Source organism: Eptesicus fuscus, chromosome 13 (genome assembly GCF_027574615.1).
Source record: "Eptesicus fuscus isolate TK198812 chromosome 13, DD_ASM_mEF_20220401, whole genome shotgun sequence".
In the NCBI taxonomy this organism is placed as follows: Eukaryota; Metazoa; Chordata; class Mammalia; order Chiroptera; family Vespertilionidae; genus Eptesicus; species Eptesicus fuscus.
The window spans coordinates 39,849,469-39,862,706 of record NC_072485.1 but is presented as its reverse complement, the minus strand read 5'-3'; the positions used below and the strand labels follow the sequence as shown (position 1 = coordinate 39,862,706).

General features: G+C 43.7%; 1 protein-coding gene across 1 annotated transcript in view; it reads left to right on the top strand.

The window, feature by feature from the left end:
* The window catches only part of RNF169 (ring finger protein 169), a 56,148-nt gene extending 47,177 nt beyond the window's left edge, over nucleotides 1–8,971 (top strand). The window contains exons 5-6 of the mRNA XM_054725637.1: nucleotides 3,901–3,994; nucleotides 4,435–8,971. Coding sequence (XP_054581612.1) covers nucleotides 3,901–3,994; nucleotides 4,435–5,616 — 1,276 coding nt within the window. The 3' untranslated portion in view covers nucleotides 5,617–8,971. The remainder of the gene's footprint in view (nucleotides 1–3,900; nucleotides 3,995–4,434) is intronic.
* Nucleotides 8,972–13,238: the final 4,267 nt, after the last annotated feature.

Below are 13,238 nucleotides of genomic sequence, written 5' to 3'. Positions count from 1 at the left end.
CTTGGCAGCGGAAATTTTAAACGAGTTGCCTTTCAGACAATGCTGCTTTCTCTTGTTTATGATTTAATGATGTGTTTGGGAGAGAGAGCTTCCTAGATGTGCTAGTTTTGTTCTTTGGCAAAGTAGAGCAGAGGGTAAGATCAGTATGCTGTGGCAGAAAGAGCTCAGGCCTGGAATCAGAGAGATACAGGGCGAAATCTTGACTTCAGCTGTATAACCTGGGAAAGGTAACGTCCCTAAGTTCTTCATAAATTGAGGAGGGTGATAACTATCTCATAGGGCTTCCGTATGGATTAAATGAGATACACTATATCTAAAACACCCAGCACAGTGCCTGACAGATAAGATTCCTAATAAATGTTAAAGTTTTCTTTCCTTAAAGAAAAGAGAGGCATTTCTATACAATATTTTTATTCATTTACAAGAAACTTATTGACTCTATCCACTGTGTGCCCAGCACTGTGTTAGGGTTTGGGGATACAGAAACTGGTGTATACACAGGTGGGAGGAGAAGTTACCTCCCTGTTTTTAGTGAAGTTATTGTTCGAGCTCTTTCAGGCCTAAGAATAATATCAAGTTTACTGTCCTTGACAATTTCCAGCCAGCATTTTGAAGCTTCTTAAGGTGACCAAATACTACAATAATAATATCTGTATATTGTTTATTATTTATACAATATTTTTCACATTCATGATTTTTGTGATTCTTTGTGTGCCTGTAACAATACAGTGGGGGGATAGAGTTATATATAGGATCAAAGTTTTTGTATGCTATTGAAGTTAAGTTCATAATAATTTGAAATAGATTGTTATAAATTAAGATGTTAGTTGTAATCCCCAGGGTGACCACTACGAAAATAACCTTAAACTTATACAACCTTATAATAAGGGTGGGACAAAAGTAGGTTTACAGTTGTTTGTATGGAAAATAATACAATTAATAAATAATAATACAAGAATAAACTGTTTCATGTACTCAAAACTGTACACCTACCTTTGCCCCATCTCAGTTAAGTTGAGAAAAAAGAAGAAGCATCTAGATTGCAAAGAAAGAAGTAAAATTACTCTATTTACAAGTGACCTGATGTTATTCATAGGAAATACTAAAGAATTCATGAAAAACTATTAGAACTAATAAACTAGCAAAGTTGTAGGATACAAAAATCAGTTGAATTTCTATACACTAATAGTGAACCATCTGAAAATATAATTAGGAAAGCAATGCCATTTACAATAGCATCAACAAGAATAGAATAGTTATGAATAAGTTTAACCCCAGAGGTGTAAGACTTGACACTCCAAACTACAAAACATTGCTGAAAGAAGTTAAAGAAGACCTAGATAAAGGGAAACACCACTGTGCTTATGGATTAGAAGATTTACTACTCCCCAACTGGTTTCACAGATTCATTGCAATACCTGTTAAAATGCCAATCTCCTTTATTTTTCAGAAATGAAAAGCTGATACTAAAATTCACATATGGAATTATAAAGGATCTCAAATAGCCAAAACAGTCTTGAAAAAGAACAGAAGTGGAGGCTCACACTTTTCTGATTTCAAAACTTACTGCAAAGCTACAGCCATCAAAAGAGTGTAGTACTGAAATAAGGGTAGAGATATCAGTCTTTGGAATAGAATTGGGAGTCCTGAAATAAACTCATTCATCTGTGGTCAGCTGATTTTCAATAAGGGTGCCAAGACCATTTGATAGGGGAAAGAATAGTCTGTTCACATATGGTACTGGGACAGCTAGATACCCACATGCTAAAGAATAAAGTTGGACTCCAACCTCACACCATATATAATAATTAAGTCAAATTGGATCAGACACCTAAATGTAAGAGCTAAAACTATAAAACGCTTAGAAGATAACTCTTAGAGAGTTTAGCAGTACAAAATACTGCTTTCCTATAGCGCTGTCATGCTATGGTGCAGTGGACGTCAGTGACTGGATGGTCTTGCTGGTCAAGGTTACCTTATGGTCAGTCTGTCTCTAGTGCTTTGCAGAGTTGGCACTCAGTGAAGTCTGCTGAACAAATGAATGGAAGAAGCAATGACAATTTCAGTTACACCGAGGCTTACCCAGAAGATTTTAAATGATCAGAAACTGCTCTCGGTGTCTTTCTGGTGTGCTGGAGTGATGCAAGTGTGGCTTTCCTTCCTGGGCCTTTTTATTGTTTTTACCACAAATCATGTTTAGCGTGTATGTAAAGAGGTTCTCCTTAGCACTGTGTACTTGTCATTTGTGCCTCTGATATCTTGGGCATGTAATCAGTGTCTTTAAATTTGATTCTGTTATTGCTGATGAAATGGATTTATAAACAGTTTTTTAAAATTATATTAAGGTAATTCTTAATTATGGAATGTTTGGACCTTAAAGTATAGGTGTAGCCTCAGTTTGAACACCTAATGACAGAGCTCAGTACCTCCTAGGGCTATCACTGAACTGCTCTATTGAAACTCACAAAGTTCTTTCTTAGGTTGATGAGTGTCTAAGTGTCTACTTCTTTCTCCGATTAAATCATGCCAAACAAGTCATATATTTGAAATAATAATGCTGTCTTTTTCAGCTCTGTATCCATTCCCCCCGACCCAAAGTACATGTTACTCACTGCAGCATTTTAATCTGCAGTCCAGTTTACCTCTGGGTGGCTTACAACACTGACAGTTTGTGTAAGTTCTGGGAGTACAAATGGATTTCAATATTGGTCTAGGTAAAATACAAACCAAGCTGACTTCTAAGCTGCCTTTATAGGGTGATGTTGAAGTTTACCACCTGTTCCAAAGTAAATCTCACACTAGAGGGTACAACTCTCACATTGTTTAGGTTCAGTGTTGAATTTTCTTGAAGTGCAGACATGTAATGCAGGTTGGCCACCACTTTCTCCTGTTGATAACACAGCATAGATTTGTTCATCAGATTGAAGCCATCTAGCAAGGTGACGTGGCCCTCAGACATAGGATGAGAAGTTTTGAATGGGAGGAATATCACAGAAATGCTGGAATGGAAGTCATAGGTAGGACAGGCCTTTGCTAGAAATGTAGGAAGAGGAGAGGTGCCCTGAAAATATACTTCATTACCACCTTTATAAATTTTTCTCTGACATAGTAAAACTTCAAAAGTAGGTCGTTTGCTATAAAAAATAGATACGATGTGTTCCATTCCAAAGCTAAGGAAAACTATTTAGGGAAATAATTTGTTTGGAATCATCTGCATGACTGTGTGTCCACCGTGACTTTTGGCTTTTCCTGCCCTGCTCTCACTCCATCCACGTCACTAACAACCCCTCTTTTATGCCAGTCGGTCTTTTAGGCACACTTTTGTTGTTGTGCCATTTCACTGTATGGTATTGAGTCATGTATTTGTATGCCTCACTGGACTCTGATTCCTTGAAGACTTAGACGGTATCTTATTCTTCTCTGTGTTTTCACTGCCCAGATAATGCTCATCAGTGAGTGGCATTTTGGGTACTTACATATTTGTAGGTACTTGTTTCATGGCTGATTTAGATTGTTTGTGGAGACATTTGAAGGGGGAAAATCTGTTGTTTGCAAAGGTGATCGGACAGTGTGTCCACTCTATTAAGGAAGGTGAAGTAGCCCCGTATCTCTCACAGCATGAGCAGAACAGCCATTAGTCTTGTGTTACTGAAGCAGTTCTAGTTTGGAAACAAAAGCGTAAACCAAATGTCCTCTCTGGAGAACTCCTTTTCTTTTGACAGGTTTTGTTCTTTGAATGTGTTTTCTTTCTAAATTAACTCATTTTCCATTGCAGTTGCCCAAGGGAATTGTCTTTCTTGGTGGGTGGCTTTGAAAGGACAGAAGAGATTTTCATTTTTTCCCCTTAGCTAGCATTATGGGCTACGCTTGACTATTGGTCTTTTATTTACTCTTTTTTAGGAACCTAAAGGTAGAAAGGAGTCAGAGCTGCAGTGACACTGCCCAGGACAGAACGAGGAGCAGACTCCGAGCAGCCCCAACCAGCAAAGCCAAGGTACACCTCAGACACCGGCCCTGGGCGTCCAGTCCTGTCCGCCACCTCCTGTCCATGGCCAGGAAGGAAGACATCCCATGAGAAGAGGCACAGGGTCCTTGGCAGACGAGTTATGCGGGGGGAATTTTATAAATAGCAACGATGGGAAGACAGTTTGAACTGGTAGCCCGATGGGTGGCATGAGGGTTGGTAGATGAACGTTTTTAGTTGTAGATGACTTTTTTCCCTATAGATTTTTAATTGTATTGTTTCAAGTTTTAGGAATTTCTGAAAATGGTGTACATTCTAGGTTAGGGATTTCCCCCTTTTCTTAGGCTTATATCACTCTTTATCCCTTTCTTACCCTTTCCCTCCCTATCCCTCTACCATTATGAAGGAATTATGAAGAAAAAAACACGCGTATATATGTATGTATGTATCATCTTTTTAACCTCTTTCAGGTCACAACTATAACCCCAACCTCCAACCCCATCATTGGTGTCCTCTTGTCCACGCAGAACAACCGCTGCCTCTCCGCCCCGGACTTGACCATTGAAAAGCGTCTGCCCTTCAGCTCCCTCTCATCCTTGGCCTCCCTGCATAAGCCCGAGCGCTCCATCAGCCCTGAGAGCAATGACAGCATCTCCGAAGAACTCAACCATTTCAAGCCCATAGTCTGCTCACCATGTACTCCTCCCAAGAGACTCCCTGATGGCCGCGTGCTAAGTCCCCTCATCATCAAATCAACACCCCGCAACCTAAACAGAAGTCTACAGAAGCAGACTTCTTATGAGGCCAGTCCACGGATCCTCAAAAAGTGGGAACAGATCTTCCAGGAGCGACAGATCAAAAAAACCCTTTCGAAAGCCACCCTCACCTCCTTGGCTCCAGAAACAGGGGAAGACGTGCTCGTTTCTGAAGTTATCCATTCTAGCAAGGAGAGGCCGCGTCTGGCTTTAAATACAAGACTGTCCCGGGGACATGCGCTCTCTGAGTGTGTTGGACCCGCCCCCGCTGACCCGGATTATTTCCCCTCTGTTAGCCAAACAAAAGCACAACAGGGCAGTGACAGTAAAAGGAGCACTGAGATCCCATTGGAAACCTGCTGTTCTTCAGGATCCAGAGCGGGAGCCAGTGGGACTGCTTTGAAAGAAAAGTTTGAAGGGTCAGGGTCAACCCCAGATGCCAAGTTAGACAAAACTTGTGTAAGCACAGCCATGAAAATCTCAGCGATTAATTCAGTGATACCCAAAAACAGTGTTTCGGGTGGGGTCCTCAAAACAAAGAAACAGCTGAAGACAGTGAATCATTTTGATCTGCCCAATGGTGTCCTGGCAGACAACCTAGGTGAGGAGCCACTTCCTGCCTTACGTCGGGGCCGGAAAAGACACTGTAAGACCAAGCACTTGGAACAAAATGGGCCCCTTAAGAAACTGCGACAAAGCAGTGGTGAGTTGGGTCTGGCCCCAGCGGACCCAGTCCTGCGAGAGATGGAGCAGAAATTGCAGCAGGAGGAAGAAGACAGGCAGTTGGCTCTGCAATTGCAGCGCATGTTTGACAATGAGAGGCGGACTGTGAGTCGGCGAAAAGGAAGTGTGGATCAGTATCTCTTACGGTCCAGCAGCGTGGCCGGGGCCAAGTAGCACCTCATGGACAGTGTTACCTGTTTTTAAGAGGTCTTTGTTTGGGGCTTGGTCATTTATACTGAAGAGCGCAGTGTTCTGACTTGGGGTTTTTCTTCATGGCAAAACACCCTGATGTGGTTCTGAGAGGTTCCAGGGCCTTTGTAGTCTATATCCAAGGGAACTGTGTCTCTGCCTCCCTGTGACCCAGGCCAGAAGCACTCCCCACCTCCTAGGTGACCCAGGCCTGAGGGCTTCGGGCCAAATCTGGCAGCACCCACTTGGAATGAGATTCAGGAGCACAACGGCCAGAGGTAGAAATGGTAGCGGAAAGAGGGGATACCTTCTCAAACCGATAGATCTGACTTCTTTTAACTGAGTGTATTTTTAAATCGACCTTGCAGATAAAAATAAGTTCCATCTTTTCCAAAGAAGTGGAACAATATAATTCCTTGGCAGAATCCAAAAGATCATGTAGCCCTTCTCCTGACCCTTGCCACAAGTAAATATTCCTAATAAGATCAGTGAGTTTATGCTTCTACAAAAGCTAATTAACATTCCCTGTTAAGAAGTAACATTTGATTAATGCTGTATAGTTGACAGACCATTTCAGTCATGGTTGAACTTGGTCTTACCAGGAGACCTAACGTGTAAGTGGGATTAACCCCATTTTTAGATGATGAAACTGCAATGCAGGTGTTCAGGTTCTCTCAACTAAGTGGCTTAGCCCAGACTGACCACTGGGTCTCCTGACAACAAATCCCATGGATTTTCCACACTGACAGGTGTTTCTATGGACTACAACCCAAGGTCATGCCAGGGGAGCCTAGGGAAAGCTGGCTAGGCATTGAGTACCCATTTTGCAGATAATGAGGTTGACTGGAACTATAAACCTTTGCTGTGCAATTAGTCCCACCCCCACAGTTGACAGCCTCCTTTTTTCCAGGCTGTGAGATAAAAGGCAGTTGGACATCATTATTACTCTCCACGTGGCCAAGGGTTATCTGCAATGTTGATCTAAAGTCCAAAAACTTTGCCCAGAAGTCAGGCAAGAACAATGCTGAAACTCCATACTATGGAAACAAGGTATCTAGCTGGATGCAGCTGGTAAATTCAGTCCCATGGACCTTTGGGGTTTATTTTCCTTAGCAGCTGACACCATGTGTCTTTTGCATCCCTGGTGGTGCTTGGTGCTTCTGCCCATCTGGGCTCATTGAGAATAGGGATTAAGATGTGATTTTAGGGAATCTCAGATGGGCTGACATTCCCTGTGCATGTATGAGCTGTTACTATAAAGTCATATGACTGGCATTTAACAAACCTTTCAGAGTTTATATATCCCAATGTATGTTGTCCCCTGTGAGTGGCCCCAACAGGATACTGCATCGTTTTTCCAATGATGTTGCCATTGGTGAAAACATGTCTGGAACTGTCCTCAAAGTCTAGAAACATCTGGAAACATAGACTCCTAAAATGTTAGAACTGGAAGGGACCTTAATGGCCAAATATTCCAACTTCTTCCTCTTCTTCAGGCAGAAGCTAAGATCCAGAACAATGACTCACTGATCAGGGTCACTAGGGATTTATCTGTCCCCTTATTTTGTTTCTTCTCAGGAGACTTGTCTCCCTTCTCTGAGAAAATCTGTAATCTTTTAGGGTTATAGGAGAGAGAATTTTAAATTTCAGACTAGTCAGCAGCTATTGAAACCTCTGGAAGAGAAGGTGGGATAACAAGAAGGCTTGGAATAATAAATGAGGTGCACCTTTAAAGTCATCAGAGCCATTTCGTGCGCAGCTCATAAACAGTTCCCAGAGATAAGTTCCAGAGATGTCAGTATTTTGGTGATCATTGCGATATGTGGAACCTCCTCAGTGACTACTTTGGTGGGGAGTATCACTCACCTGAATGTATGTATCCTGTGTTCTCTGTGCGTGCACACACGCAGATGTGTGTTTAAAAAACACATCAGTCTCATTACTTTATATTCACACCACTTCAGTTCTAGGTCCTACCAGCAACATATGCCCTCCAAAGGCTGCTGGAGGGCACCTTGGTACCCAGGACAGAAGAGCTGGCACTGGTCTGCAGAAGACAGAGAGGGTGACTTACTAAATGCCCACAGAGAAAACACCAGTCACTGCCGTTTCAGATAGTTCCTTTTTGATCTTAGTATTATTGGGAGGCTAATCTCATTGACAGTAGGAAAGACTTATTTTTCCACTTTCCACCTTTTTCTATATCTCCAATAATTCGAAAAATACTTTTCAGTTGGAACCGATTTTTGTTTTTGGAAAAAAAGATAAATATTTTTAATAGAAAAAGATATATATTTTAAATATTTCCCCAGAGTAATACTTTCATTTTAAGAAATTACATAGTAGTAGCAACAAGTTATAGCTTCAGGTACAGAGTGAAAAGCTACTTGTTGGTAAGAGAATTATGGATCCAGCTTTTACTGACTTTCCCCCTTAGCCCTGCTGTGGTACCTACAATGGTATTGACAGTTGTTGTTTCCCATACTTCCAGCTGAGCAGCAGTACTTCAAATATATGCAAAGCAGTTTAGGTTAGGGAGGGATGTGGCTTAATTTTTAATATGCTTGGCTTCAGAGGAGGCAAAAATCACTAAGGTATTATCTGTATTTTAAGATTCTTCCCATACTTAATAACTAAAACCTGAACACTTTTTCTTTCTGAAAAATTTCCCCTCTCCTGTTGCTTGATTGTGAAGTTGATCACATATGGAGTTGTTGACATGAATTCTTTGGAGAAAAAGAACGACAAGGTAGGGAAATAGAATAATGGGGAGGGTTTATCAGCTAGAATGAGAGATGCACTATTTCACAAAGAAAACGTATTTGTCACAAATCATTGGAATCTGATTCACCGTACTAATTTCTCATGTCCTACTATCTTTGTTTCTTGTGTATATGCATTCTTTGTTTTTTTTTCTTATTAAAGGGACAGTTCTGAAGGATGGAGGTCATTCTAATGGGAAATCTAAGAAATGTGGTACCCTGAGAAGGGGGTTCTTAGCCCTTCTCCTTGGAGAGGGAATGACACTTGGGAACACGTTCCTGACTCTGTTGATTGTATCTGTTGGAAGAAATCATCTGGGCCTGTTGGGTTGGTGTCAAATCAGGGTAGTGTGTATCCAGCCCTTGGCCCCTTTCATGTAATTGCCTCTTTTTAAAGGGTTCATTCTTTTTGGCTGAGGCTTCCCAGGAAAACTTTTTGTAAGTGGCTTCATTTATTTTGTAAATCTAATTTTAAAATTTTTGCCTGGAGAGAGCACTGGTGATGCATGCCTTCTCTCTGTGTTTTTTGTTCATTTTCCCTAAAATGCCCTTAAGAGATTAAAGCTGCTTGACTCATTGCTGTGTGATTACACACTGACCAAAATCGGAGGCTGCCACTGTGTTTGGTGAAGCTGGTGGCCGGAGGCTGTGCTGGTGTTCCTCCTTTCTGCTCCGTTGGACAGACATCTGCTGAGTTTCGAACGCTGTGCCCACTTGTGCTGGGTCGTGGAGATACAGACGGAAAGGACAGTCTCTGCTCTTGTGGAGCTCAGTGTCTAATGGAATGTATTTGAATGTATATGTGGCTGGAGAGTTTGTTAATGGTCTTATGAAAGGCCACTTCTTCCATAGAGATGCTCTTGGGTGGTGCCATTCAAGATACTGTCTAGCACCAAGCAGGCTGCCTTGAACATTTTAGATATTCCCATCAGTATTTGTGGTGTGATTGCAACACTGCTTTCCATTTCCTACATAATTTTGCCAGAAGAGAATGAATGTTATCCTCCAGTGATCGTAGGACAATGAGATCTCTTCAGAAGCTGCTTTTAGCATAAGCATCTATGGCCACATCTCAACTTAGTAACCTCCTAACTTCTTCCCCAATCAGAACCACTCAACTGGAGCTGGCAGCAACATGGCATTTCTTTCCTTTTTCTTGCCTGGCTTTTCATTCAGATGGAGGGCCAGCAGGAGAGGAAGGAAAGAACAATTGAAGGCTGGATCATAACCATAAAATATCATGTAGCTGGAATAGGCAGGCATGGAAATCAAGTCAAACTCTCTCCCTTGCCATCCCTCTTCTTTTTTAAGAAATTAGGAACTTATTATCCAGCACCCTGTGTCCTAGCCTATCTAATAAAAGAGTAACATGCAAATTGACTGTCACTCCAAGACACAAGATAGCCACCCCCATGTGGTCAAAAATGGCTGCCCCCATGTGGACACCATTGGCCGCCACAAGATGGCCACCACAAGATGGCCTCCAGGGGAGGGCAGTTGTGGGCAGTTAGGGATAACCAGGCCAGCAGAGGAGGGCAGCTGGGGGAGACTAGGCCAGCAAGGGAAGGCAATTGGGGGGGGGACCCAGGCCTGCAGGGGCGGGCAGTTGGGGGGGGGGGGGGGGGAACCAGGCATGCAGGGGAGAGCAGTTAGGGGTGACCAGGCCTGCAGGAGAGGGCAGTGGGGGGGGGGGGGGACCAGGCCTGCAGGGAGGGCAGTTAGGGGTGACCGGGCCAGCAGAGGAGGGCAGTTGGGGGGGGGGGGGGCCTGCAGGGGAGGGCACCAGGCCTGCAGGGGAGGGGAGGGCAGTTAGGGGAGGGCAGGTGGGGGGCACCGGGCCTGTAGGGGAGGGCAGTTGTGGGGGACCAGGCCTGCAGGGGAGGGCAGTTGTGGGCAATCAGGCCAGGGGAGGGCAGTTAGGCCTGCAGGGGAGGGACCAGGCCTGCAGGGGAGGGCAGTGGGGGGGGGCAGGCTTGCAGGGGAGGGCTGTTAGGGGTGACCAGGCCAACAGAGGAGGGCAGTTACGGGTGACTGGGCCAGCAGGGGAGGGCAGTTGGGGTGTGACCAGGCCTGCAGGGGAGGACAGTTAGGATAGAATCATCAATGATGAGAATCACAGATTGGCAGGGGAGGGCAGTTAGGGGTGACCAGGCTGGCAGGGGAGGACAGTTAGGGGCAATCGGGCCGACCGGGGAGCAGTTAGGTGTTGATCAGGCTGGCAGGGGAGTAGTTAGGGGGTCATCAGGCTGGCAGGCAGAAGTGGTTAGGGGCAATCAGGCATAGGCAGGCAAGTGGTTGGGAGCCAGCAGTCCTGGATTGTGAGAGGTATGTCCAACTGCCTGTTTACAGGATCGGGCCTAAATGGGTGGTCAGACATCCCTCAAGGGGTCCCAGATTGGAGAGGGTGCAGGCTGGGCTGAGGGACATCTCCCCCCCCCCCAGTGCACGAATTTCGTGCACCGGGTCTCTAGTTTTATATTATAGTTTTCTAGGGTCTGAATAAATAGTCCTTTAAGTTACACACACACACACACACACACACACACACACACACACACACACACTATTTGGTAATAAGGGGGACAACCAAATGATTTAGAAGGCTTTTGGTTTTAACAGTTTTCTTCCTGATTTTTTTAAGTTAGATTTAAAAGGTACCTATACCCCCTGAATATATACCCAGGTAGGAAAAATCCTCCATAGTGTAAGGTGAATATGGAGTCTTGGGAAGTGATATATTTATTGGAACAGTCATTTTAACTACCAAGGGTTAAAACCCAGCCAGCCCTTCATTTTTTTAAAAAAATTGAGAACTTAGGGACTTAAATCTCTCTTCGCCAGCCTTTTCCTTTAACCTATAGAATGGTCTTTGGGCCTGGTTTTTAAAAGTAAGTATAGCTGCTTATAAATTCTGGGGACTCAAAGAGAAAGCAGGTCTGCTTTGGGAAAGGTGGTGAGGAGGGCAGGGCAGTGGGATTCTAGGGAAAGAGGTTGCTGAATGGATTTTCCTCCAAAGAGGATCCAGAAATGTATCCTTATACATCAGTGTTATCCACTGTAACTTTCTTAAGAGGATTGTTCTACAGAAAAAGATATTTCAAGATATAATAGAGGTCACCAGTTTAGAGGTTGGTTAAACTGGATGAAGGAAAAGTGCCAAGACTGTATGTGCACATTGTTCTATGTATTATCAGTATTTCTTTTTCTTCCTAAGAAAAATATTTACACACTTTGCTTTGAGTGAGTAAATGCTTCCTTAATGCCTTGTCAGTAAGTGTGGGAGGCAACCTCGAACTTGGAGCAGGCTGCCTCTCTACCTTTTCTGGTGTCTTAAATCAAGAACTGGTAGAACAAAGCCAAGGTAAGGCCAGGCTTGCTCACCTTCCTTTTCTCTAATTCAAGAAGGGGTAAAAACAGGCAGTGACTGCTCAAAGAGCAAGCTGTCACAACTTAAGTAGCTTTTGGGCCCTGGCTACGGAAGGCAACAGTCAGATTCTCCCGCTCACCCTCCAAGCTGTGCCACCAATGGGAGCAGGTGGGGTCATCCCTTAGCCTCCAGCAGAACACTTCAAGTCCTAAGGAGAGAATGGGTAACTACAAAGAAAACAATGGTTATCATAAATGCCCGTGTGTGTGTGTGTGTGTGTGTGTGTGTGTGTGTGTGTGTGTGTGTGTGTGTGCGCGCGCGAGCACGCGCTCAGTTCTTTATACATAAACACAGTTGTCCTTAGGGCCTTTCCCCCTCCCACCTAGAAATAGGAAATGGGTTGGTTTTACTCAGCCTGCTGTGTGCGTTAGAATTGGACAAGGGGTCTAGATCCTTGTGGACTGCCACTGCTGGCCACCTCTCACATGCATAGAGACTATTTTGACAAAGACAGAGGACTTAGAACAGGTCATGCCCTGTCAAGGATGCTTCTGCCAACAAGGAAATGGCACGGAATCAAATGGGATGATGTGTTGTTTATTTAAACAGTACCACAGAGCATTCTTCAATGGATGTTTCCCTTCTCGAGGAGAAGCCCAAGCTGAGAATAGTAAGTAAATACTCTGTTTCTAGTCAAAAATCTCAGGCAAATCTGGGCTAAGTTTAGACTGTGTGTGATTTTTTAAAAACATGTATTTTTGTTGATTTCAGACAGGAAGGGAGAGGGAGGGAGGGATAGAATCATCAATGATGAGAATCACTGATTGGCTGCTTCCTGCACATTCCACACTGGGTATTGAGCCACAACCAGGAATCAAACCATGACCTCCTGGTTCATAGGTTGACGCTCAACCACTGAGTCACGCTGGCTGGGTGACTGCGATTTTTGATGCTAGCTTTCCTCGGGGAGATGCCCCATGTTGGAATGTCTTGCGTTGGCATTCAGAATTATGGGGGAAATTAAGTAAGATGGAGTTCCTGTAGTGTACAACTATGTCTTCTGAGTTCTGAGTTTCCAATTTACAACTGTTACTCTGATATTCAACCACTCTTCTAATGAATGCACCAAAAAAACCCGAGTAAAGAACTAATGTATGGGATGACATTTTCCTTGCACATTAGGGCTTTACTCAGAACATCTGATATGTTTTTTTAATCCTCACTGGATTACTTGTTCACTGATTTTAGAGAGAGAGAAAGGGAGGGAGGGAGAGAAACATCTATGTGAGAAAGAAATATTGATCAGCTGCCTCCCATATGTGCCCTGACCAGGTATCCAACCTGCAACCCAGGTTTTGTGCCCTGACCAGGAATCAAACCTGCAGCCTTCGGTGTATAGGACAACACTCCAACCAACTGAGCCATCTGATTTTTAAAATACCCTCTTTTGAAATCACTGCTCAGGAACTCATCAAAAT